Consider the following 24,919-nt stretch of genomic DNA (forward strand, 5'->3'; position numbering starts at 1 on the left):
CACTAAAAAAACTCTGGAGGTAACATTCTCTTTGAGGTCAGGACTGTAGGTTTGAATCCAATTTCATCACTTACTAGTGTGTGATTTTTGGACAAGTTAATTAACCACTTTTGAGCTAAACTGTATCACAAAGGCCATTTGTTTACTTTTCTATTCTCAGGCACAGTGCTTGGTATACAGAAAGCATTCAATAAATGCATTGAATTAATTAGCATACTTAGCACAAACTAAAGGTTCCTTCTGCATCTCTACAATTTTGTCAATTTGACAACATTTTATAAATGAAATCATACAGCATCCAACCTTTTAACATTCACTTTTTGCACTTAAGGCCCTTAAGACACATCCATGTTGTTGCAGGTATCAATAATTAATTTCTTTTTATTTCAGAGTAGTGTCCCATAGTAGGGATGAACCACAGTTTGTTTAATTCTCACCCACTGAAGAAACCTTGGGTTGTTTCCACCTTGGGCTGCTACAAATAAAGCTGCTATAAACACTTGTGTGAAGGACATTTTTGGTGAACCAAGTGCTGTGAACATTTTGTGTGAAATAACTTTGTGTGAAAAAATTGTGCTGTGAAGATTTGTGTGAATGTAAGTTTTCACTTCTCTGAAATAAATGCCCAGGATTAAGATTCATGAGTCATATAGCAAGTATATGTCTAACATCTAAGAAGTTACCAGACAGGTATCCAGAGTGGCTAAACCATTTTTACATGCCCACCAAGAACATGTGAAAGATCCAATTTCTCCACATCCTCACCAGCATTTGTTTTTTTCAATATATTTTTTTTATTTTAGCCATTCTAATAGGTGCATGGTGATATCACATTGTGGTTTTACTTTGCATTTTCCTGATAATTAGTTATGTTTATTGTCGTTTGAAGTTTATTTGCCATCTGCATATCTTCTTTGGTGACGTGTCTACATCTTTTGCTCATTTTTCTAATTGGATTGTTTCATTACTGTTGAGCTTAAAGGGTTCTTCATTCTGAAAACAACTCTTTTGTCAGATAAGTAATTTGCAAAAGTTTTTCCTGGTCCATATTTTGTTCTCTTAACCAAGTCTTTCACCAAGCAATCTTTTAATTTAATAAAGCCCAATTAGTTAATTTTTTAATGAATTGTTATTTTAGATCATGAAGATTTTATCATATGTTCTGTCCTAAAAGTTTATGGTTTTATACTTTAAGTTTAGATCTCTGGAACATTTTGCGTTTATTTTGTATAAGGTTTGCATAGGTCAAGGTTCATTTTATTGGCTATTAATGTCTTGTCCATTTGTTTCTGCCAAGTGAGAGAAGAGCACCAGGTTCTACAGGAGTCCGAGAGGTAATACAGGTGGGATGTCTGAACAGTCCCTTGCAAAAAAGTAATCACCTTTACATGTGTATCTAGAATAAGCTTGATGCTATGGAAACCAAGCATTTCATCAGTGAGTCTTCCTTCTGCAATTCTCTTGTGCAATTATATGCTGTTCATACAGAATCCCTGAGGAGACTCCTACTGCCCCTTGCATCACAGCCTCAAGTGAATTTCTGTTTGAAGCAGGAAATGAACATCAGAAATCCCTGTTGCACATGATAACATATTACTTAAGGGTAGGAAAAGGTGTGTCTTATAAGAAGCACAGTCTCAGAGGTGATAAGGGCCCAAACCAGGAATCCCTTCTACAGCTTCTTTGCAAAGAACAATCTTTCATTCAACAAACATATATTGAGTAGCTACTATGTGTCAGGAGCTAGGTAATGAAAGATGTAGAGAACAAAACAGATGTCCCCGCCCTCTAGTGAAGTACAGGTAATTAATTATACAGGTACCCAATACTGTTTGCCAAAAGCTAGTGGTGGGATGCTAAGGGAATATATGGCAAGGGCATCTAAACCAGACTTGGGGAGCCCAGCAATGCTTTCTGGAAGAAGTGACACCGAACTTGAGACATCACAGGTGACTAGTAGAGAGTTAAGTGGAGTGGAGTGGGCTGGATTGAGTAGGAATGATAATAAGAAAGAAGAGTCTTCCAGAGAGGAAAGTGTGTGCAAAGGCCCAGATGTGGGAGTGCAGGTAGTGGGGTGTGGATCTAAAGCATCCAGTATTACTGGTGTGTAATATCCAAGGGGAAAGAGCAATGGATAAGGCTGCCCAGAACCGACCATGAAGGACCTTGAAAGTCACTGTGGAATTTATGGCCAAAAGAAAGTCATGGCCAAGGAATTCAGCCATTTCACGAGGACACCAGAAATCCACTGGAGAGCTCTGAGCAGGAATGTAACAGATCCACATTTATAGCATAGAACTTTCTCTGGCAACACGGAGACAGATTGGTGGGAATCTAGGTGACTGGCTAGGGTGTTGGTTAGGAGATTGTTACAAAAGATAATGGGACCAGAATGGGGACAGTGGAGAATAGTTGATACATTAGCATTGGAGTAGGATCTGCGGCTTAAGGGAAGAGGATGAGGTTTTGAGATCACTTTGAGAAATGGGGGACAGAATTGTGCAGAGAATCAGAAGTGAATTGAGGAATCAGTTGTGGTTGGAACCATTGTGTGGACACTCCTACTGAGGAAGAGCGAGCTTATTTCTTCCCCCTGGTGATCCTTCCATGTTCTGCTTGAGCAGAATTCTGCCTCCCTGTAACTTCTTCCCTTGGTCCAACTTTGACCCTAAGGAATCACACAGAACAGTCCACCTCTGCTAGTTCACGGCAACCCTTGACCAGTTTAAAGACATGGTTCAAGTTCTCACAAGCTTTCTTTTCTCCAACTTAAAACTGGTTTCTACAATCACGTCTCATTTGGCATGGTTCCCACTCTGCCTCTTCCAGTAGTCCTCTACCTCCTATCTTCAAATTTAATCACATAGTGTCAGAAACCTGGATAGAATCCATTCAGCCAGAGAACAGCAAGCCTTCCTTTCTAGACCCTGAACATTCTAGCCCAGCACCCCTCCACCCAATACTTCTGCCCTTGTTAGGGAACTTGCCTCCCTTCCCTGGACATTTGAGCCAACATCCCCCCGGTGAGATCTGTGGTCATCCTGGGCATTGGGGACAGGACTGGGCCCAGAGCCTCAGCTGGGGAAACAGGTTTAACAAGGCCCTTGCTGACTCACCTCCAACAGTAGGCAAGCTGGGAGCACATGACCCAGCCTCAGACAGAAATGGATTTCCTGCCTTTTTTCTGCTGAGAATCACGACTCTAGGGACTATTCACTGACTAGTATGGAGTGTGGAGTTTGTAAGGAAAACAGAGGTGGGACACTGGCTCCGTCTTCAGGAACTATGTAACATTTTTAGGTGAGAGGAGAACAAATGGGCGGTCAGAAAGAACGGATTTACAGAGGACATGGGGTCACAGCTGGTGAGAAGAATAAGGCGGTGCTGTGGGATGGAAAAGGTCAGAGTATCTAAGGTGGGCACAGCAGGAAAAAAAAAAAAAGAAGAAGAAGATACTGTGGTCAGAGCAGAGACTCTTCACATGTGAACATTGAGAAAACAAGCAGCAAATGAAGATTGGAACATATTGGGTTGCCAGTCATAGAGTTCTGTGGTTTTTAGGCAGATCTTGACTTACCATCGTTACTGCAGCTACAAGGGGCAGAACAAGGTCCCATAAGGATAAAGCAAAAAAGTCACGTTGGCAATTCACACTCAGGTCACCGCAAAGAGCTCACGGTATGGGCATCTGCTCCAACAGGAAAACCCGCATGCTTGTCAATGACATTTTAAACCCTCCCTTTTGGGCTGTGGCATCAGCATAATCAGCATGTCCATGCTTGGCAAAGGATGGATCCTGTCTGGCTGTGGGCTGATGGCACTGATGAAACTCACTATTACCTTGGGGGATTGACCGAGTTCCAAGTTCTGAGTTTAGAACTTTGTTTGCCCTTTGTTGACCAATCTCCACTGGGGTTAAAAGGAGGTGGATGTGTCTTTGTCATTAAATACATCATGTCAAATTAGCCATTCACTAATTCATTCAAAAATGTGCATTGAGGAACTGCTATTTACATTAAATGTATGTGTGATAGATGGATGGATGGATGGATGGATGGATGGATAGATCCAGGATCTGATTCACAATAATACTTACCATCTGGACATATGAACCAGAATATTTTCAATTACAAGTGACATAAACCTAAATCTAAGTAGTTTATGAGGGAATAAAATATGCATTGACTTATATATTTTAAAACTCTTCAAAAGTCCCTTCTTATCTTGCACTTCTGGTTTCTTCTGTGTTAGCTTCATCCTTAGGCAGTCTTTCCCTACCCTGTGGCCAGGTGCACAACGAGCAGCTCCAGGCTTTCATTCATCTAGTTTAGCAACCCCAAAAGAAAAAGTGCCTTTCTCCCAGGAGTTCTAGAAAATGTCCTCAAAAGGGTTCTCACTGGCCCAGCTTGGATCAGGTATTCATCCCTGGACAAATCCCAAGGCCAGGAGAGTGCAACATTCTGATTGGCTGGGCATTCCCACAAAGTCTAGAGGTGATGCCAGCTCCAGCCCTATGGACTGATCATGAAGACAGAGATGCATTCCCAGAGGAGAAGGGAATGGATGCTGGGCAGGCAAAAACCTCAGCCATCCTTTCTCTGAGCAACTGTAAGGCAGTCTCTTTTCCACTTGGAACCTGATTGTCCTCACTGCACAGGCCCCTTGTGATGTGAAAGTCCTTTTACAAGGTGGGGTTACTCTTTTCTCTGGTCATTTATTAGTAGCCACCATGGCTTCTCTGGCTCTTCATCCTCCTTGAAGCCCTCCCCAATATGTTGAGTCCAAATTCCTACCATTTCTGACTTAGGCCATTTAACTTTTCATGCCACCTATTGGATGACTAATCATCAAGTATATCTGGAGAGAGAAAAAAGTGCCTAGACTCTTGCCAGAGCCAACAAGAAATACTACAATGAATAAAACCTCTTTCAACATAGAAGACTCCCAGTGTAGTTAGTGACAAATCTAGCATTGTTTCCTAATTGCTTTGTCTGTGAGTCTCATCCCCAAAACAAACTACCGGCTCTTTGAGGGCAAGGCTATGCCTCAGCTTCCTGTCATCCTGAGAGTATCTATCATTTGCTGCTTGACTTTTTGGCTAAGATCAAGTGTGGAGAGTACCAGTCAAGGGCCCTTGGAGGCCCTGTCACTGACATGGTTGGAAGCCCTACCCCATAGGTTCCAACCTTCTTCTTTAAAGGGCCCACATGCTCCCAGCAGTCAGGACAGTCATCCTCTCTGTTGCCTCACATTATGCACCTTGCTTCTCACACCATCTCATCCTGGGGCCCTCAGTCACCACAACATTGGTACCCTCACCCCCAACTTAACAGTGAGTTCCATCTTTGGTTTATGAAGTCATTAGAGCCCTGTGGCCCTGGCTGCCCTTTGAATCTAGCCATCTCCAAGCTGAGGAGGAAAATATCTTTATCTAGCTTGTATCAAACCATCTTTCAAGGCCAGAAGCAGAGTGGCAGCTTTGAGATGTGCTCCTTTAACCAACAAATATCTTCTGAGCATCCACCATTCTGTGCCCAGAGCATGTGCTGGGGAAAGTGGTAAAGAAGCAGGCAGAGTGCTGTCTGTCCTTCAAGAGTCCAAAGACCAGCAGGAGAGACTCCCTGCCCAACCCTGGGAGAGGAGTTTCTTACCCCTCCACAGTGATCCCCTTCTATTCATTCACTGGAACATGGATGAGAGGAACCCGGTACAACTGCTCCAAATGGCTTGGTTATGGTTTAAGGGAATGGGGAGGAAAGGAGAAGAGTGGCCCTAATGATCAGCAACTCAAAATGGTCCTTCTATGTCATTTGTGAGTCATGTCCCTGGACTAAGCACTTGGACCCAAACTCATTCTCTCCCCCTTACTCTAAGGCCACAAGCTGAAGCATCTTAGCTTTGGCTTCAGGCATCAGGGCTCTCCAGGGAGGTGCCTGTACACCAACGTACCCCAATCTGCAGTGGTTATATGCTTAAACCCTTACTTCCCTTACATCCTTCATGTCACCTAGCACAGTGCTATGTGCTGGACACCAGCTCAAAGGACAACTGATGGGTAAGTCTAAAGTGAAATAAAGCCAATCAACTTGAATGGCCCTCTCCTAGGCTCTTCCAGACAAAAGTTGATTTTTGAAAAACGAGGAGTATTTCCTGATCCATCTCCTCTTCACTTGAACTCCTTCTGAAGGTAAGAATTTCCCCGGCATATGTCTATTCTCTCCTTTGAACTCACAGGTGAAATTACTTCTGGGATCTCAGTCCCCCATTCTCTCCCCACCCCACCTCTTCTTTCTGACATTAAAATCAGTCTCTGTCTTTCATATCCACACAGGAGGGGGGTGTGACTCCACTAATGAATGTTTGAGAAACTCTTTGAGATCTTGGATGAAAGGCACCTTATAAAATACAATTAAAAATAATAGGGGTAATTACCAGCTGGGCTAGTCCCTGTAGGATAATTAGAGAGTTTTCCTCTGGCAGATTCTGAATTTGCACAGAAACACAGGGTTCAAACAGCAAAACTGATCTGAGATTTCAGGGGCCACTGTTATGTTTCCTCCATTCAAAGATCCTGTTCTGGAGTCTCTTCTGAAATCTGAAGTGCATTGCATCAGGCTATAGCTAGAAAGAGTTTTTGAGACAATCTGTCCAACCTCCTTGGTTTTCAGATAAAGCCAGTGAGGTCCAGAGAGGTGATGTGACTGGCTCAAAGTTGCCCATCAAGTGTGAGAGAGCCACAACTTTAGAGATCCATCCAGTCCCTGGACACCCTAATTTGGAGGCTCTTGTAACCACTCCTAATCAATAACACACCCTTTCCAATCTCTGCATACTGGTGACCATCTACGGCACAGTAGAAGATTGGAATAAGAGCCAGACAGCTGAATTCAAATCCCAGTTCTGACACTTATGAAAGACAATAGATGGCAAGTAAGCCTCACTTCCTTGCCTATAAAAATGGGCATAATAATACTTGTCTTGTGGGGTTGCTGGGTGGAGCCAGTGAGCAATGCACACCAAAGCACCTGGCATAGGGCATGTGTTCTGTCAAGGCTGCAAAAATGAGTCCTGGCAGTTTGAGGGCTTTGCCTACAGTCTGTTTTATATAGCTACTAGAGGCCTTGAAATTCGTGCAAGGGGCTCAGCCTCCGTCACCGCAGCTTTATCCAGAAGGTCATCCAGAAAGACATCCATTCTAATTAGCATATTACACTTTTATTTTTATAGATGTTCAGGCTGTACATAATGAGCACCTATTACATGCCAAACAGTGGGAAGCTCTCCAATACTTTAGCTCATTTAGTCAGTATCACATCCCCATGAGATGGGACACATGAAATTGAGGTTCAAGGAAGTAGCTAACTTGTCCAAGACCACATAGCTGAAGAGGAGGTAAGCTGGAAACCATGCTCTCAGCCACTATGCAAGCTACCTTCCTTCATGAGAACAAGCATGAACTTTGGTGTAACCACACTGAAGCCCTCTAAAGATTTTCTGTTGTGACACAGGAGAGGAGGCATGCAGAGGAGTGGGCAGAGACCGGTTGTAGCCTAAGATGATCCCTTGAAGCATTTTTGCTTTTAAGTTTATAAAAATGAACTCGTCTCCTTTCCTAAGGCTTATTTATTCTGAGAGCTGCACTGATGCCCGAACTCAAATGATGGCCCCCAAGAAGGGCAGTCAGTAGCTGGAGCTGAATAATTTGTAATCAAGAGCCCCAGATTCAAGGCCTGGATCTGCTCCTTAGAAACCAATTACCTTTGCTCAAGTCCTTAAGATCTCTGTCTTCAGAGTTTCACGTTCCCGGTTTGTATGCTTCCCACTTTCCCCTTCATTGGGCAGTTTTTCTGAGGATCAAACAGGAATGAACATGGAGGTACTTTGCTGATTGCAATCTTTTATACAAATGTCAATCCTTACTGTCACTGTTGCTATTGTACTTAGGAGATTTTCCAGTGTGATATAGAAAGTGGCTGGAGTCCCAGGCTGGCTGATTTCAGCAAGACTGACTCAACACACTTGGTGGGCAGGGGCCAGTAACATTCCTTGTCTCCAGAGGACAGCTCTGAGTGTTCATAGCTCTGAGCTCGGATTATTTGGTTGGATGAGGGCTTTTTAGAGAATTGGCCCTTTGAGATTCAATTGTAAACATGATGGGTTCCATTTATTTCAGGTTTTAATATTCTCCCAGCTGAAACCCAAGATGGAAACCTGCTAGGCCATACCCACTTCTTCTGTGAGCGCAGAAAAAACCAGGCCCCTGTGACGGCCCTTGGGTGAGGCCGGAATGGAGGAAAGAAGCTTCTCTGAGAGTCGTTAATCACTCATCTATTTCCTCATCCATCAAGACTTTTCCAAATACCTCCTAGAAACTAGAATAACCAGGACTGTATTCTTCTGACTACCCTGCTCAGAATGGTTGACTCTGAGTCATCTTCTCCAGAGAGTTCCAAGGTTGACCGACAGAATGACAATGCGTCAGACTATCAGAACCCAAGGAAACTCATAAGGCACCCTCTGCCAGACACCTAACCCCCCAGCGATGGGCACACTCTCATATCTTCAGCCACTGTCTGCCTCCATGGGATTCTCACAGTCCATTGCTCTGGCTACCCTGCCCTGGTCCTTAGAACAGAGGCAGAACGGAAAATGACATTTTGAATTGTCATAAGCAGTTTAGGAGTTGGTTAGAGTCCAGTGTCTTGGAGAACGTTTTCATAAGGAAATGAAAACCTGATGATTCATTTTACGGCAATGTGTGAGCTCTGTGTTTTTACTTCAAAGCACAGTGAGTATTGTGCCACGTGGACTCCGGACATTTGGGAGAATTCCCTGGAAGCCTAGTGTGTCCTGAGGAGGGAGCATGGACCACCGACTACCCACACCCCCACCCCTTTCCTCCTCTAGAACATTGATGCAGGGGGCACCCAATGAGAGGATGAATCAGCAGAGGCCTGGCTCACAGGGTGTCTGAGTGCCCTGGGAAGAAGGTTCCTAGATGTGCTGGGCATCTTTTATGTCCCACTTTCACATATTCTAGTCTCACCTTTTTTCATTTGGCCACATGCTGTACCACAGCTGCACCGAATATTTCATACTTTCAGACAGCTGCTTTAACAATGCCTGGCACAGATAGATGGTGCTATAATGACTCTCATCACTATTATTGTTATTATTGTCATTACTCTATCTAGGATCTGGTACTAGAGGAGGAGGATCAGGCTTCTTAGCTCCAAGTCTGCTGAGTTGGAGCCTGACTTGCCAAGGGTGGGAGTGGACTTCAGCCCTCAGGCCTGTGGGTGGGAGTGAGGGTGGGGCAGGCAGGACAGGAACTACCACTTATCAAAGGTGCAGAATCACTGAGGATTCTCATCACACCTCAGGGAGAAGATGCTCTTGCTATCTCCTTTTTAGAAATGAGGAAACGAAGGCTTGAAGAGCTAGTGGGACTTGCCCAAGGTCACATGGCTAGGAATGGCTGACCAGGGCTCTAGGTAGGCCCAGGGAGCCCCTGTGGCCCCATGGGATAAGGAGGCAGAGGCAGGAAAGGAAAGTGTGTGTCTCTATTATTAGTGCCTGATATTATCTAGGAAGAAGAGAGAGGTGGCAGAGAGGTGCCTCCCAGCTCCCTGTGCCTGCCCACAAATACTGCAGAATATCACTTGATATTCAAGGCTCTGAGAGAAGGTGGAACCTGGGTCCTGATTCCCTGATGTACATCCAGAGGGTCAGGCTCTGGGTGAGGTGAGCAGGAGGTAGGATATCTGTTATAAAGAGCACTGGGCCAGCTAAAACCGGTTTGGCTCAGTGGTAGAGCGTTGGTCTGCGGACTGAAAGGTCCCAGGTTCGATCCCGGTCAGGGGCATGTACGTTGGTTGCGGGCACATCCCCAGTAGGGGTTGTGCAAGAGGCAGCTGGTCGATGTTTCTCATCGACGTTACTAGCACTCTATCTCTCTCTCCCTTCCTCTCTGTAAAAAATCAATAAAATATATTTTTTTTTTAAAAAAAGAGCACTGGGCCAAGAGTCAGGACAGGGATTTTAGGCCTGGTTCTCTGCATAAATTTCAACCCAAAAGCAGAACCTGCCAGGCAATGGGTCTCAATTAATATTTATTTAACAAGTCGATGAATAAACCAATGAATGAATGGCCTCTGCTCTCAGGGAGTTCCCAACCTGAAGGACAGACCTATAAATATCAAGGTAGAGCATCGTATGCTGTGTCAAATCTACGGGGCAGGCACGAGAGTTACAACTGAGGAAAGTGCCCTATAACCAGCTGTATTCCAAACGAGAGCTTGAAGGATAAAGGGGATTCCAAGAGGCAGAGAAGAGGGAAGAGCACAGAGCAAAAGGCTTGGGTGCACACAGGATTGGGGGTATTTGGGAGGTATAGGAAAAGATAGTTTGATGCTGTACAGATCCTTCTATTCTGGAACACAGTCTGCTCCAGTAAGCCCTTCCTCTTCATTCTCCCAAGGCACAACACACTCCAATCTGTAAATTGGGCATGAGCTCAACCCTCCAACACTGGTTTTCTAAAGTCCGGCCCCATCCTAGGAGCTGATTTAGTATAGCGACCTGTCGGTTCCCAGGCCTCACAGGTCCCCTCCATCCAGCAACCCCAACAAGGCTTGGTTCCAACCAGCCCTCAGAAAGCTGCAGTTTACATTGAATCCAGTCTGGGTCTGGGCCTCTGCTCTCCTCCTTGGCTGTCCAACCTGCCATAATAGTGTTCACTCACACACCCTCCCCACCCTGCCCTGGTCTATTACTAGCAGAGGAAGCTGGAGAAAACCAGACTGCCGAGCCTCACCAGGTAGCAGCCGAATCTTAAGGAACCTAGGAGAAAAGGGCGACCTGAAGGTCACTGGGGCTCCTTGAAGCCACAAAGAGACAGAGCGGAGCTGCTGTCTGCTGCGACTTACGTGGCAGAGAGTCTGGCTCTTCTGCTCCTCAACAAATGTCCGTGAGAGCTGAAGAATTATACCAACTAGTTGTAATGATCCTCTACAACTTTACAGGGATTTCCAGTCTATAGCCCGCGTTTCCACTTGGTGTCTACTCTAATAGACACACAGCAACAGGCGTGAAACTGGGGCTCTCAGCCGCACAGCAGCAGTGGAAGAGCCGAGTGCAGCCCTCTGCTGGCCCCAAAGACTCAAGTGGCTGATGTGGGCTGAGTAGCTTCAGACCCTGCTGGCCTTGAGGTCCTGGATTTCAAGACCCAGCTTCAGAGGCTCTTGGAAGTCTGGGAAAGGAGTAGGCTAATAAAGATGATGATGATGATGATAATGATGCTGCTGCTGATGAGCAGGTTCTGGCCAGGCATGGGATTTTTACCTTGTGCTAAGCACTCAGTTGAGTGACCCACAACAACACTATAGGCAGACGTCACCATTTCACAAATGGAGAAACTGAGGGTTAGTGACTGAGGGTAAGTAACTTAACTGTTAGAAAGGCTAAGATAGTTAGCAATCCTGTTAGATCCAGGACTGAAGGCTGGGAATGACCATTCCAGAGGTAAAGTCATAGACACTGCCACACAATGTCCTCACTGCCATCCATGAATAACCAGCTAGAAAAAAACATGAGTTCCCTTCACTATCCTCCTATATTTATATATATATCATCTTCACCCGAGGACATGCTTAGAGAGAAGAAGGGAGAGATGGAAACAAATTGAACTGGCAACCTTTCCATGCACAGGATGACGATGCTCAACTAACACTATCCTACTTTAAATTGGACCTCTTCCAAACTTCCTTGGCTTTGGCTTCATTCTCTCTAGTCTAGCATTACATGATCCCCACAGTATTCATTGACTGCCACCTAGTGGTGCCAGGTAGAATGTCAAATTTTTGTATTCCTTTTTTATCTGATGTGATACTTCAATGACCAGAAGCCTTTGCTTCCCCTTACTTCAGCATCCCTAAGAATACCTACTGGTTTAGTTCAGTGGATAGAGTGTCGACCTGCAGACTGAAGGGTCCCAGGTTCAATTCTGGTCAATGTTTCTAACTCTCTTATTCTGCTCCTCAACAAAGTCCGTGAGAGCTGAAGAATTATACCAAGTAGTTGTAATGATCCTCTACAACTTTACAGGGATTTACAGGCGGCTGTAAATTACAAGAATTTACAGGGATTTACAGAAATTTCAGGAAAGTGCCAGACACCACGACCCAGCTCTAGTTCCAGTAGAAACTCTCCAGAGTCCTTCAAAGCCCTGCCTGCCCCTCCTGCTTCTCCCATGCTCCCCAGACATCTCTAAGCTCCCCAGACTGAGCTGTTAAAAAAGCTCTTAATGAGCCCTTTCTTGAGGTAATCACCTCAAACTGTTGTAGGTGAGGTGAGGCCTAGGAGTGGGGAATAGAGAGAAAGGGGTGATACATAAAACCAAGGGCACGAAGAGGAAAGGCAGAAATAGTGCCATGCAGAGATAAACAAAGTGGAGACAGAGATAGCACTAATCAGACAGATTCAGGGATACTAGGTTGATAGAGACACAGACAGAGGCACAGAGAGAACCCCTCCCACTGGAGAATGGTGTGGACAGAGAGCCAGCACCCTGATATTGACAGAAAGGGCTTCTTGGTTGTGTGTCCTCTAGGGACAGTCTCAGCAGCACTTTGGCTGCTCCTGTCTATCAGAATTGACCAACCTGGGGGCTGAGAAACACATTTCCTTTTTGGAAAGAGGTGGGATTATTAGCAATACAGTTCCCACATCAATAAAATCACATAATGGAGAAAGAGTCAGAGAGAAGAACTTGGGGGCCGTGGGGAAAGAGGGCATGGCACACTCTGGAGAGGAGCTTTGAGTTATGTTCCCTGTTCTGTGTCTGACAGGTATGTGACCTTGACAGTGCACATGCCCTTGCTGACTCTCAGATTTTACATCTGTAATGTGGTGATGAAGAGCCCCTCCATCTATGAAATCTGGATCTCTATGAGTTGGGAGAGATGCTGATGGGGTAAAAGAAACCAATATGGCTCCGCACAATGCTGGGAGCTTCAGGAAAGAGCAGAACATCAAGGTGTAGTGGGCAGATGCCTTCCACAGCAGTTTGCTGATAGTTGAATATGGTCATATCAAAAAAGACATCTCAACCAGACTTTCACTCAATCAAATTAAGCTTATAAATGATGCATAGAAATATCTCCAGATTGTAATTTCATCTGTGATATTCACCTTTGATTCCCCAGTGCCTACAACAGTGCCTGGCACAAAGTAGACATTCAATAAATATATGTTAAATGAAATTATGTGGTACTTTATGGGGAAAAAGGGCATTCTAACCAAGAAAACTAGAATATTGATTTTCCAAGCTTTTTTATTTCTAGAATCTCCCTAGACCTACACCTCATGTTCTCTGGCAGCAGATAAAAATGGATGACAGACAGGAGAATACAGAATGAAAGAACACATAGAGAGGAAGGACCAGATAGAGGCAGGAGCTGGCTCTCCCCAGTCAGGTGAACATGGCTCCAAGCTTCCCTCACCACACAGCTAATAGAAGCCTTGAATTCCTGTCTCCACAATCCCCTGACTTTCTGAGAAACCTGGCTGTTGCTTAAACAAGAGCACTTTGACCTAAGAGGCAAAGAAATGGAAAGAAAAGAATCTAACCAGCCTTTACCTTCCTTCTCCTCTATCCTAGTAGAAAGACAGCTCAGAGCTGCCTTGAAATAGGAGGTTCTTCCTGGAGCTCTTGACTCTGAAATGAACTTCTGGTCCTCTGATGGGGAAGAATCTTGTACAGTGAGCTGCCTTATCTGGTGTCACCAAGAGCCTGAGAAATCATGTGATTTCCTATGCAAAGATAACCATAACTCGGTGAGAAGGGAAACAGTGCTCTCATGAGGGAGTTCCTACCTCCTGCCCTCCTCAGCACACCCCAGCCTCACTCCTCATTCTGACTGTTCTTCCCTTTATCCAGCCAGTTCAAGCTAATATTGATCCATTTGCTCCAGCCCCCTATGTCAACTGTCATTCTCATCACCATAGTCTTTCAGCCTGACCAGGAAGACACAAGAGATTGTAAAATCACTCCCCAAACGTGTTTTTATAGAAAGGATTCTGTAACCCAGTGACTTTTCTGTCCCCACCCAACTTTCTATCCCAAAGTGATCCTCTCTATCACAGTGGCTTGCTCCCCCATCCTTTCAATACTCCGCTTTCCAAATTTTACAGGAAGTGAGAAACTAATCTAAGGTAACTACAGATGAGTCCATTTCCTACAAGGGCTGTGCTTCTTACTTGCTGGGTAAATTTTAAACTGGACTTTATCCTGCCCAATAGTCTTGGTCTTCATCTTGTCTTGCCCTTCTACTGACAGATAAGCTCTAAAAGTTCTCTGCCAGAATGACTACCCAACCCACATCGCCCGTCATCTATTCAGTCACTAATTCACTCATGCTTGTAGACTCAACGTGTGCACTTAAAAAGAAATTTGCTGATCATTGGGCCAGATATTGTTCCAGGCACTGAGACACAAACTCATGGTTATTATTCTCAAAGCTCTCTCAATGCAAAGAGAGAGTAATATGTCCTGAGATGCTTAAAGCACTACAGGATACATACTTTCATATGGATATGTTTGTGGTTGTGTAAGCAAAAAACAGAGCCAAATAGAATTAGTTTTAGCAAAAATGGGTTGTCATTAATTCAAATGACAGAGAATCTGTAAGAGAAGCTAGCTCCAGTATACTCAATCCAGAGATCAAATAACATCATAAAGATACTACCATTTTCTTGGTTTCATTGCATGTGCTGGGCTTTCTCTGGCTGGTGATGGCCACATGAAGTGGAATGACAATAGACTCTGACCTTGGGATGAGTAGCACCCACTCAAAGTATATCTGTGCAAGCTTATGTAGTAAAATCAGCCACACACACAAAACACATAAACCTGAGCACAGGGGCTTCCCCGGTGCGTGAGCCCTGGTGTCCCTGAGGAAGGTAGCAGGGGGAGTAGAATGAGCTTGGCAGACACCCCACATTCTCACCGCACCTCCGACCCTGTCTCCTCTGCCCCAGGTAGCCAGCAAGAGGTAGCAGCCCCTTCCCTCTACCTGCCTTATCCCACTCACCCTCTTCACCCCCCCGCCGCAGGCATCAAGGGAGGTTGGTTGGCACCACCCACCCACAGTTCCCTATTCCAGTCCAGGGGCCGGCCCCAATTAGGGCCTGCAGGCTGCTGTCACAGTCAATGGGATCATCAATTTGGGGACAGGCTTCCCCACTATCCCCCAGTCCTTCAGGACCTGGGAGCAGGGCAGTGGCCCCAACCCCTGCCTCCCACCACTGCCACTGGGCCAGCAGCACCTCCACTGCTGCCCATTGCCAGCACTGTGTAACTAATGCCCTCCATGTTCCATGCTGCCCCCTAGTGGTCAGCACATGTCATAGCAAGCAGTCGTACTTGCCATTAAGGGGACAATTTGCATATAAGGTTTTCATTATATAGGATTTTGTCCAATGTATGCATTATACATATTTTTCCATATTGTTGTTTGACTTGCTGATGCTGGCCATGCAGGAAAATTATTTTCATTTTTTCATAGTTTTTAAAAATCATTATTTTCATTTATGGTTTCTGAGTTTTGTGTCATGGTTAGAAAAATCTTCTCTGATCCAAGGTTACAAAAGAATTTTCTCATGTTCTCTTTTAATTCTTATTCATATTTAATATGCAATCCATTTGAAATGTAAAAGGGTAAAGTACAATGCCTGCTATGTTTTACTCTAAATAGCTTCCCCTTTGCCGATGACATTCATTAAATAGTTTACCTCCAGGCCTTCAATTCTTTTCTTTCTTTCTCTTTTTTTTTTTCTCAGTGAGGAGAGGGAAAGTTAGAAACATCAATGATGAGTGAGAATCAGTGATTTGGCTGCCTTCTGCACAACCCCTACTGGAGAGCAAGCCTGCAACCTGGGCATGTTCCCTGACAGGAAATCAAACTGTGATCTCCTGGTTCATAGGTCGATGCTCAACCACTGAGCCACACTGGCTGGGCCAGGCCTTCCATTCTTAAATAGCCCCCTCAGCACAAACTGTCTCCATGTGCACATATATTAATTCCTGAGACTTTCTCCCAGGCTCTGTCAATCTCTCTTGCCAGTTTGTTTATTAACACAACATGGTTGTTTTCACTAACACTTTAGAATAGCCTCTAATTTCTGTTAGAGTGGCACAGATCTCACACCTTTCTCTTTTTTCCAGAAGTAGTTGAGGTTTCATTTTATTATATGTTCTAGTTTTTTGTTTTTTTGTTTTTAATATGTGAGAAGCTTTAACATCTGCAGAGGAATTTTGTTCCCAGCCATTTTTCTGAGGTGTCTTTCACTGTCGTGGTTGTCAGTTGATTCTCTGGGACTTGCCAGAGGAATTATCCTGCTGTTCTCTCCTAAGCCAACTCTTGCAATCATCCAGCCTCACCATCCCCTGGAACGATACCTGTCATGATTGGCAATGACTCTATACTGCGTGTTCCAACTTTAATTCTGAGTCTTCATCTTATTTAGCCTCTCATGTTGGATTGAAGCTATTGCTCACTCCCTTGTTCACAATCATTTTCTCAGTTCAGCCTCAGGATTCTGTGCCCTCCTCCTTTATGCCTCCTTCAGTAGCTGCTTCTTACTGCTGCTGTGGCTGGCCAACCCCTTCTCCCAGGAGGGTGGAGGCCCTAATGCTGAGTCTCAAAACTCTTCTCCATCAGCGCTCTTTCCCAGGGTGAGCTCACCCAGCTCATCTGGAATGTACCAACACAGTTCTGCGTGTATGCATCACTGCATCTTCCCTGCGTGGATCGCTGCCTGGCACAGGATAGGCACACAGTATTAGTAGAGTTGGGTAAACACAGAAATGAGTGAATACGTTTCTCTCATTGCTTCAAATGCTTCATAGTTAAGTTTCTAAGGAAATGTCATGTACCTCAATTTGGCTGCAGCATGAGCACATGAAAGGAAGTCATAGGAGCTAAAGCTGAAAACACTGGGTTCCTCCACATCATGTGAAAGTAATCTAGCTAACAGATGTCACAAGGAGAGAGAGAGAGGATACTGGTAGTGCATGTGGTGTGCTAAATTCCTTATCTTTTATAGGGAAACACAATACACAGTTGTTGATATTAATATCTCAAAACTATAAATGTAGTTTATTATGCAAAGCTACAAAATAACTTGTAAAGGAGTTTAAAAAAATGGGGAGTGCAAACATCAGTTGCTATTGGGAGATGAGATTAAGAAAGACTTTACATTTCATTTTACATTTTCTGGTGTCCTCTGAAATATGTTAATGTGCATATATTACTCCTGGGAGTAAATGGAAGCAAATCACATGAACCAGGCGATGCAGAAATGCCAAGCAAATTCTTCTCTAGCTATGGAAGCTCATATTGCCTGTTGGGTGGGCTTCCTTCTCACTCCCAGAGTGGACAGTGACAGGCTCCAGTTCAGCCATTCCTCACAGGAAAGGGGACCAGATGGGGTAAGATGCAGAGAGGAAGAGATAAGTCATTGGACTCAGGACAAGTGAGAAGCATCTTGTGACGCTCTTGTCTCACATCTCCAGAACCTCACTTGCCAGTGCCCCTTGTGCAGGAAGTCACATTGGCAGCCCAGCATCTTGATAAGCCTCTCTTGGTCATCAGGTTCCACTCCTGCTCCTGCAGACACCTCCCATCCAGGGTAGGAGAGCATTGTCTGGTGTTCAACACTCCCTGGGAAGCTCCTCTTTTTCTACTCACCACTTTCAACCAGAAGATGGTGCTCAGGTAAGAGTTGGCTCAGAACTATCTTCTCTAAAAGGCAGTGTTGTTTGTCCGTCTTAGTCCACAAGGTCATGAGTACATCTTGGGGTGCAGCATACAAGGAGCCATGGAAACCCATGAAGGAGAGTCCAGAAACTGAACCTTCCTCAGGGAAGCTGTGGGTGCTGGTAGCTTAGGCTGTGAGGGGCCCAGGTCCTTTCTGCTTCACAGACATTGTTTTCAGATATGATTGGTTAATAACTCAGCTTTTACACATTAGCTTACTGTTCCCTGGATTTGTTTGTTTGTTATATGTTTGTACCTTTCTTGTCCCAGCAAAAAACACAAGGCACAAACTAATGAGTAATTGAAGAAAGTTTAATAAAGGGAATATGTACAAAGGGGTGAGCAGGACTAAGGCAAATTGATAAAGATGTAGAGGACTCTAAAGATAAGTCATAATAGGGAGCTACTGCTAAGGAGTAAAGGGAAAGGTAAGTTACCAGAACACAGTGAGGCTATAGCTGTAGTGGTGGTTGTCACTTTGACCATAAGATAGGCAACCAGACAGGGGCTATGTCTTCATGTAGAATAACACCACCATGGCCAACCCACCTCAGAGAACTAGGGAGTGGAAACCTGCCCTCTTCCTTCCCTCCAACCACCTGCCAGCGTCTATCCTTCCTGAGATCACCCAGGAGCCAGAGGTGAGCCCAGTGGTGAGGGGAATAGACATGTCCTCTCAGTACAAAGCGGAGGGTAGAGAAGCAGGAAGTGAAATTTGATGTCAAATAAAGTGAATTCAGATTATTCTTCTTCTGCCTCCAGCAGACATGACATGGTCTTTGACTATAGGTGGAGGTATTTGGACAAGAGAATATTCCCATGTCAGCAGAGGGTCTGCGTTGCATAGAGATACCCCGGACTCTAGCGTCAAAGAGAACTGGGTTTGAATCCAGGTTCCAGGACTCTAAGGCAGTGAAGCCTTTGGTATCATATTCTCTGCAAGCCTCCATTTCCCACCTCTGTAACACGGACAGTATTCCCAGGTAGCAGAGTAGCCATGAGACTCACTGATCAGGCCCCTGGTGCTCAAATCTTGTTTCGGTTCCAGTGGCACCAGTGGAGGTTTCCCGGGCATGAATCCATCTATCACAGCCTGGAGCAGCCAACTCACATCTATAAGTGGAGAACAAACTTTCAAAACAGAGTTCACAATCCTGCAATTACTGATAGTCATCGTGGCCCTGGTGGGGCTGGCAGGGAACGCAGTGGTGATCTGGCTCCTGGGCTTCCGCATGCGCAGGAACACCTTCTCAGTCTACATCCTCAACCTGGCTGGAGCTGACTTCCTCTTACTCTGCTGTTATATTATGGATGCCCTGGAGAGACTCATCTGGGACTTCTCTCTCATCAAATTCATCCCCAAATTTTTCATCACTGTGTCCATCTTTGCCTACATCTCAGGCCTGAGCTTTCTCAGCGCCATCAGCACGGAGCGCTGCATGTCCGTCCTGTGGCCCATCTGGTACCGCTGCCACCGCCACAGACACTGGTCAGCGGGCATGTGTGCCCTTCTCTGGGCCCTGTCCCTGCTACTGAGTATCCTGGAAGGGAACTACTGTGGGTTCCTGGTGGGGACTAGGCATTATTTTTGGTGCCCAGTGTTGGATTTCATCACTATGGCGTGGCTGATTTTGTTGTTTGTGCTGCTCTCTGGGTCCAGCCTGGCCCTGATGACCAGACTGCTGTGTGGCTCCCTCCAGGTGCTGCCAACCAGGCTCTATGTGACCATCTTGCTCACAGTGCTGTTCTTCCTCCTCTGCGGCCTGCCCTTTGGCATCTACTGGTTCCTCGTAATCTGGTTTCAATATTTTGATGCCCTCGTTCCTCATGTCTTGGTGGCAGTTCTCCTGTCCTGTGTCAACAGCTGTGCCAACCCCATCATTTACTTCTTTGTTGGCTCCTTCGGTCAGCGATGGTGGAAGCAGAGACATGCCCTGAGGCTGGTTCTCCAGAGGGCTCTGCAGGACACTCCTGAGATGGATGAACATGGAGAGAACCTGCCAGGGGAAACCATGGCCATGTCAGAAAGTCTTGTGTCCTGATTCAGAGCCTTGCTTTGTTCAGACAGGTTTGACTGAAAGCCAGCTTTGTCCCTCTCATTTGATTGGTTTTCCTACCATGTTCGTCCTTTGGTCCCCTGCATTAAAACAATTCACACAATAATCCAGCTCCAGAGGATGAAGTGAAATAGTGCCTGTTAAACAAACACAGATTGCAAGGTCCCAGGACTGCCTCACCCAGGGCCTTCACCCCATGCCCATGGGAGCTTTGCCATCTCTGGGGTTCAGGACTGCTCTCACATTTACAGAATCTCACCTATAGAAGAAGATGAAGTGCAGGAAAAGTCTAAATTTCTTTCATCACTGAACTTGATAGAAACTACATGAACCTTACATTTTGGACAAGTTTTTATGTTCATTCTCCTACAATGTCCCTATAAATTAAACAAATTAAAGTTCAATTGAGCCCCAGGGAGCAGCTTTGATGATTTTGGCAGGCCTGGGACTGACTCCTTAGTATAATAAATGTTGTTTGAATAAGTGAACTAATGAATGAAAGTATGGTGATTTTCAAGTCAAGTGTCTGCTAAATCCCATTGCCAAATTTGAGTCAGCCTCTTTAAGTGCATTATTTTCATCATTTTTTAACCTATTCAAGCATGAGCATCCTTTCATGAGCTTATAGGTTACTTATATTTCTTGAAGTGTCTTTTTCAGTTTTGCCAGTTTTTATTAAGGGTTGCCCTTTTGCATGCTTTGTTTGTAAGAGTTTTTATATATGCCGAACGGGGCTTTGGTTAGTTATGTATATTGTAAATATTTATTCAGATGCTGGTTTGCTTATTCATTTTAATAGTTTTTATACTTTAGAGCACTTTTTAAGAAAGTACAGAAGATTTCTATACCCCCCCATTCCAAAATTCCCCAAACAGTTTATCTTATTACTAACATCTTCCATTAATGTGGCACATTTATTGAAATTGATACACCCATATGGACATATTGTTTTTAGTTTTATTGTTGAAAGTATTATAAATGTTCCCTTTTTGCCCCATTTGACCCCATCACGCCTCCCCTCCTGATCAGGCCTTTACCACCCTATTATCTGAGTATCATGGATTAGGCAAACAAGGTCTTTGGTTGATTACCTCTCACCCACCTACCTTCTCCCCCTCCTCTGCCCCACGCCTTCACTCAGAGATTCTGCACTCTGTTTCATGTTTCCATGTCTCTGGACCCACTCCAACATCAAACAAATAGGGCAATTGAAGGGAGTTAATAAAAGACTGTAGAAAGGGTGAACAGGATGACACACCTAAAGATTAGTCATATAAGGGAGCTATTGCCCTTACACATTTTGAAGTTTAAAAGGAAAAAATAAGTAGCCAGAACACAGGGAACACTGGGCTATCACAGTGAACCTGCAAAGAAGTGACTGATTGGGTTTGTCCAGAGGCAAGAAGCAGCTCCTGGCATCTCTGGTCTGTTCTCAGCTGGATTCCACCCATTTCTTTGTTATTTGTGAAATGTGCCTATTCTAGTTTAATAAAAGACACAGATTAGTTCGCTTGTTAGAAGTGACCATGGTAGTGAGGTTGCAAGACAAGGGAAGGGGAAAGACTCTGACACAGACCTGTGGGTTCAGATCTGGGCTCTTCCACTTGTGCATGTGAGAACTGGAGCATGTCATTCAACCTCCTTGCGCTCTCCTTTTCCTATATGCCAGATGGGAGTAAGCATACTACTGGCTTCTAGAGCTATTAGGAGGATTAAAAGAGGTAATACCATGTAAGCACTCATCAGCTGCTCCTCTTCACATATGTGTGAGTTGGTTTGTGTTTCTCACCTAAATTCTGCAAGAGTTTCTCCCTTTTAATCCATAACACTTTGTAAAATAGAAATAAGCATTTTTTCAAGTATTTTATTGATTTTCTTACAGAGAGGAAGGGAGAGAGATAGAGAGCTAGAAACATCGATGAGAGAGAAACATCGAACAGCTACCTCTTGCACACCCCCTACCTGGGATGTGCCCGCAACCAATGTACATGCCCTTGGCTTGAATCAACCTGAGACCTTTCAGTCTGCAGACCTACACTCTACTGCTGAGCCAAACCGGTTTCGGCAGAAATAAGCATTTCTTAATTCCACCACCACCATGAGAATTCTCTTACACAAATGCTTTGATATATAAAAATTCTCTACTCCAAATCATATGTAGGAACAATGAGTGGCTTTCCTATTACACGCATCAGAGGAAAGCCAGTTAATAATGCCCCTTCTGTATTTCTGTCCCAACTACCTCTATTCATACCCTTGGCCACCTCTGTCTCTCTCCTTCCCAAAATGGCTTTTTTCTCCTCTAAAATGAAGAGAAGTTTAATTCAGTCCTGAATCCTCTTCCACCTGGATAGGAGATGTCTGCAGGCATAAAAAAAATATTTCAAGCACACAAAAGCTTTTCACAGAATAAATAATTAGAACGTGAATTTTCTTTTGTTACTTGGGTGTTTTTGGTGGTGAAAAGTGCTGACTTCTGTTTTATATTTAATATTCTTCATTAAAAAAATTATCATATTATATAAAATCCAAATTTTCTTACTGCTCCTCAATCATCCACTCATTCACTCATTCATTTGTGGGTTTAAATTTTATTGACAGCCCCATTTTGTTCCCACACAGACTTGGGCCATGGGGACACAACATTGTGACTATCCTCATAATGATGACACACTGGGACATTTCTAATGTCAGAGCTTTGGGTGTCCTCACTCTGTCCTAACAAGGGGTCTCATTGCCTTCATGAGCCTAAGTCATAACCTCCTTTCTCCCTGTGAGTAGTTCACTCTCAGTTGCTGAGATTGCCCTGGAGCTTCTAACAGCCTACAGTCAAACAAAGCCACTCTCCCGGAGCACAAGTACTGAGGAACTCAGAACCCTATTGTCCTCCACAGGACCTGAGCAGAAGCTTCTCCTCCTGCCTCCAGGGCACATGTCATGGGCTGGATGGTGAGTGGAGAGGTTGTATATGGAGGGTGTGTGTTGCAGTAGAAAGAGCCCAGGCTCTAAGATTCAGAAAAAACTGGGTTTAAATTCAGGTTCCAGGACTTAAAACTGTGTGTTTCAGGAAAATCTTAATCTCTGGAAGCCTCCATTTGCCACAGAACAGAAAGACAGGGTGGCCATGAGGGCTAGTGGTCATAGAGTAGGTGCTCAAGTCTTGTTTTGTTTCTAGGCCCACAACTGCAGCATTTTTGAGCATGGATATGACTGTCACAGCCTGGGAGACCAATCTCACACCAACCAATGGAAATGATCATCAGTTTACAGAGAACATAATCCTGGATGTACTGAAAATAATTGTGGTCCTGCTGGGGCTGGCAGGGAATGTAGTGGTGATCTGGCTCCTGGGCTTCCGCATGCACAGGAATGCCTTCTCAGTCTACATCCTCAACCTGGCGAGGGCTGACTTCCTCTTCCTCTGCTGCCAATTTATAACTACCCTAGTTTTACTTTTCGACATGGATTTTTTTAATAGAGTAATGAAAAAATTTCTCTTGCCTGTGTTAATCTTTGCCTACATCTCTGGCCTGAGCTTTCTCAGCGCCCTCAGCCTGGAGCGCTGCATGTCTGTCCTGTGGCCTATCTGGTACCACTGTCGCCGCCCCAGAAAACTATCTGCCATCATATGTGCTCTGTTCTGGGCCCTGTCCCTGCTGCTGAGCATGCTGGAAGGGTACTACTGTGGCTTCCTGGATGAGAATGAGCATGAAGTTTGGTGTCCAGTGTTAGATTTCATCACTGTGGAGTGTCTGATTTTGTTATTTGTGCTGCTCTCTGGGTCTAGCCTTGCTCTGATGACCAGATTGCTGTGTGGCTCCCACCGAGTGCTGCCCACCAGGCTCTATGTGACCATCTTGCTCACAGTGCTGATCTTCCTCCTCTGTGGCCTGCCCATTGGCATCCACTGGTTCCTCTTTTTACTGGTTTAAAAGTTATTTTTATACCTTAACTTATCCTCATAAGTTTGTAGTACCCCTGTCCTGTGTCAACAGCTGTGCCAACCCCATCATTTACTTCTTCGTTGGCTCCTTCAGGCAACGATGGTGGAAGCAGAAACACACCCTGAGGCTGGTTCTCCAGAGGGCTCTGCAGGACACTCCTGAGGTGGATGAACCTGGAGAAAGCCTTCCTGGAGAAGCCCTGAAAATGTCGGGAACCAGTCAGCGGCAGTGATGAAGAGCCTCTGTCCTGATCTATCTGGAGTAACTTTGAGACTCACTGCTGCCCTGCCAGGCTTGGAAAGTATCTAGTCTTCTCTCAGCCTCAGCCTCAGAATGCTTCAGTGATTCCCCATCTCTTCAAATAGATTGTTTTTAGTCTGGCTGTTCTAATTTTTCTCAGAGAAAGCATTAGTCCAAACATTATAACTCTCCATCATTATTGACATTACTAATAAATTTCTCATGTGATCTGAATTTCTTTAGAAATTTTCTTTAGAATCTTCATTGCAACAGAAAGAATCCCAATCAGATATCCAGGTTTTGCAGATCTGCAAATTCCTGTCTGATGTCATGGTTTGGCATATCTCTCCTCTCTGAGACTCCATCAACTCACTTTACAATGTGGTGAAATCGTGTGCTCATAGAATCTTTAAGGGGAGTCCTATATAATAAAAAAGTGATATGCAAATTGACCATAACTCTAACACACGGGATGGTCACCCCCATTTGATTAAAAATGACCACCCCATCTTTAATGGCCAACACAAGATGGCCAGCAGGGATGGGCAGTTGTAGGTGATCAGGCCAGCAGGGGAGGAAAGTTGAGAGGGTCTAAGCCTGCAAGGGAGAGCAGTTGGGAGATACTTGCCCTGCAGGGGAGGACAGTTGGAGGCAACCAGGCCACCAATGGAGGGCAGTTGGGATAACCAGGCATGCAAGGGAGGGCAGTTAGGAGCAATTGGGATGGCAGGGGAACAGTTAGGCATTGATCAGGCTGGCAAGGTAGTGCTTAGGGGATGATTAGGCTGCCAGGCAGAAGTGGTTAAAGCCAATCAGGTAGGCAGGAAGGCAAGAGGTTGGGAGCCAGCAGTCCTGGATT

At 44.9% G+C, this 24,919-nt stretch overlaps 1 protein-coding gene and 1 pseudogene across 1 annotated transcript; both read left to right on the forward strand.

The window, feature by feature from the left end:
* Nucleotides 1-17,520: 17,520 nt before the first annotated feature.
* On the forward strand, nucleotides 17,521-24,293 carry LOC118712903 (annotated as a pseudogene).
* On the forward strand, nucleotides 18,878-19,861 carry LOC123651892 (mas-related G-protein coupled receptor member X2-like). The gene has a single exon (XM_045577837.1). It carries the CDS (start codon nucleotides 18,893-18,895, stop codon nucleotides 19,859-19,861), a length of 969 nt encoding a protein of 322 aa, XP_045433793.1. The 5' UTR covers nucleotides 18,878-18,892.
* Nucleotides 24,294-24,919: the final 626 nt, after the last annotated feature.

The sequence above is a fragment of the Pipistrellus kuhlii genome, unplaced genomic scaffold (genome assembly GCF_014108245.1).
Source record: "Pipistrellus kuhlii isolate mPipKuh1 unplaced genomic scaffold, mPipKuh1.p scaffold_m20_p_9, whole genome shotgun sequence".
Lineage (NCBI taxonomy): Eukaryota > Metazoa > Chordata > Mammalia > Chiroptera > Vespertilionidae > Pipistrellus > Pipistrellus kuhlii.

Coding starts and splice junctions, on each gene's coding strand:
- LOC123651892 (XM_045577837.1), top strand. CDS start 18,893: ATGAATCCATCTATCACAGCCTGGAGCAGCCAACTCACATCTATAAGT.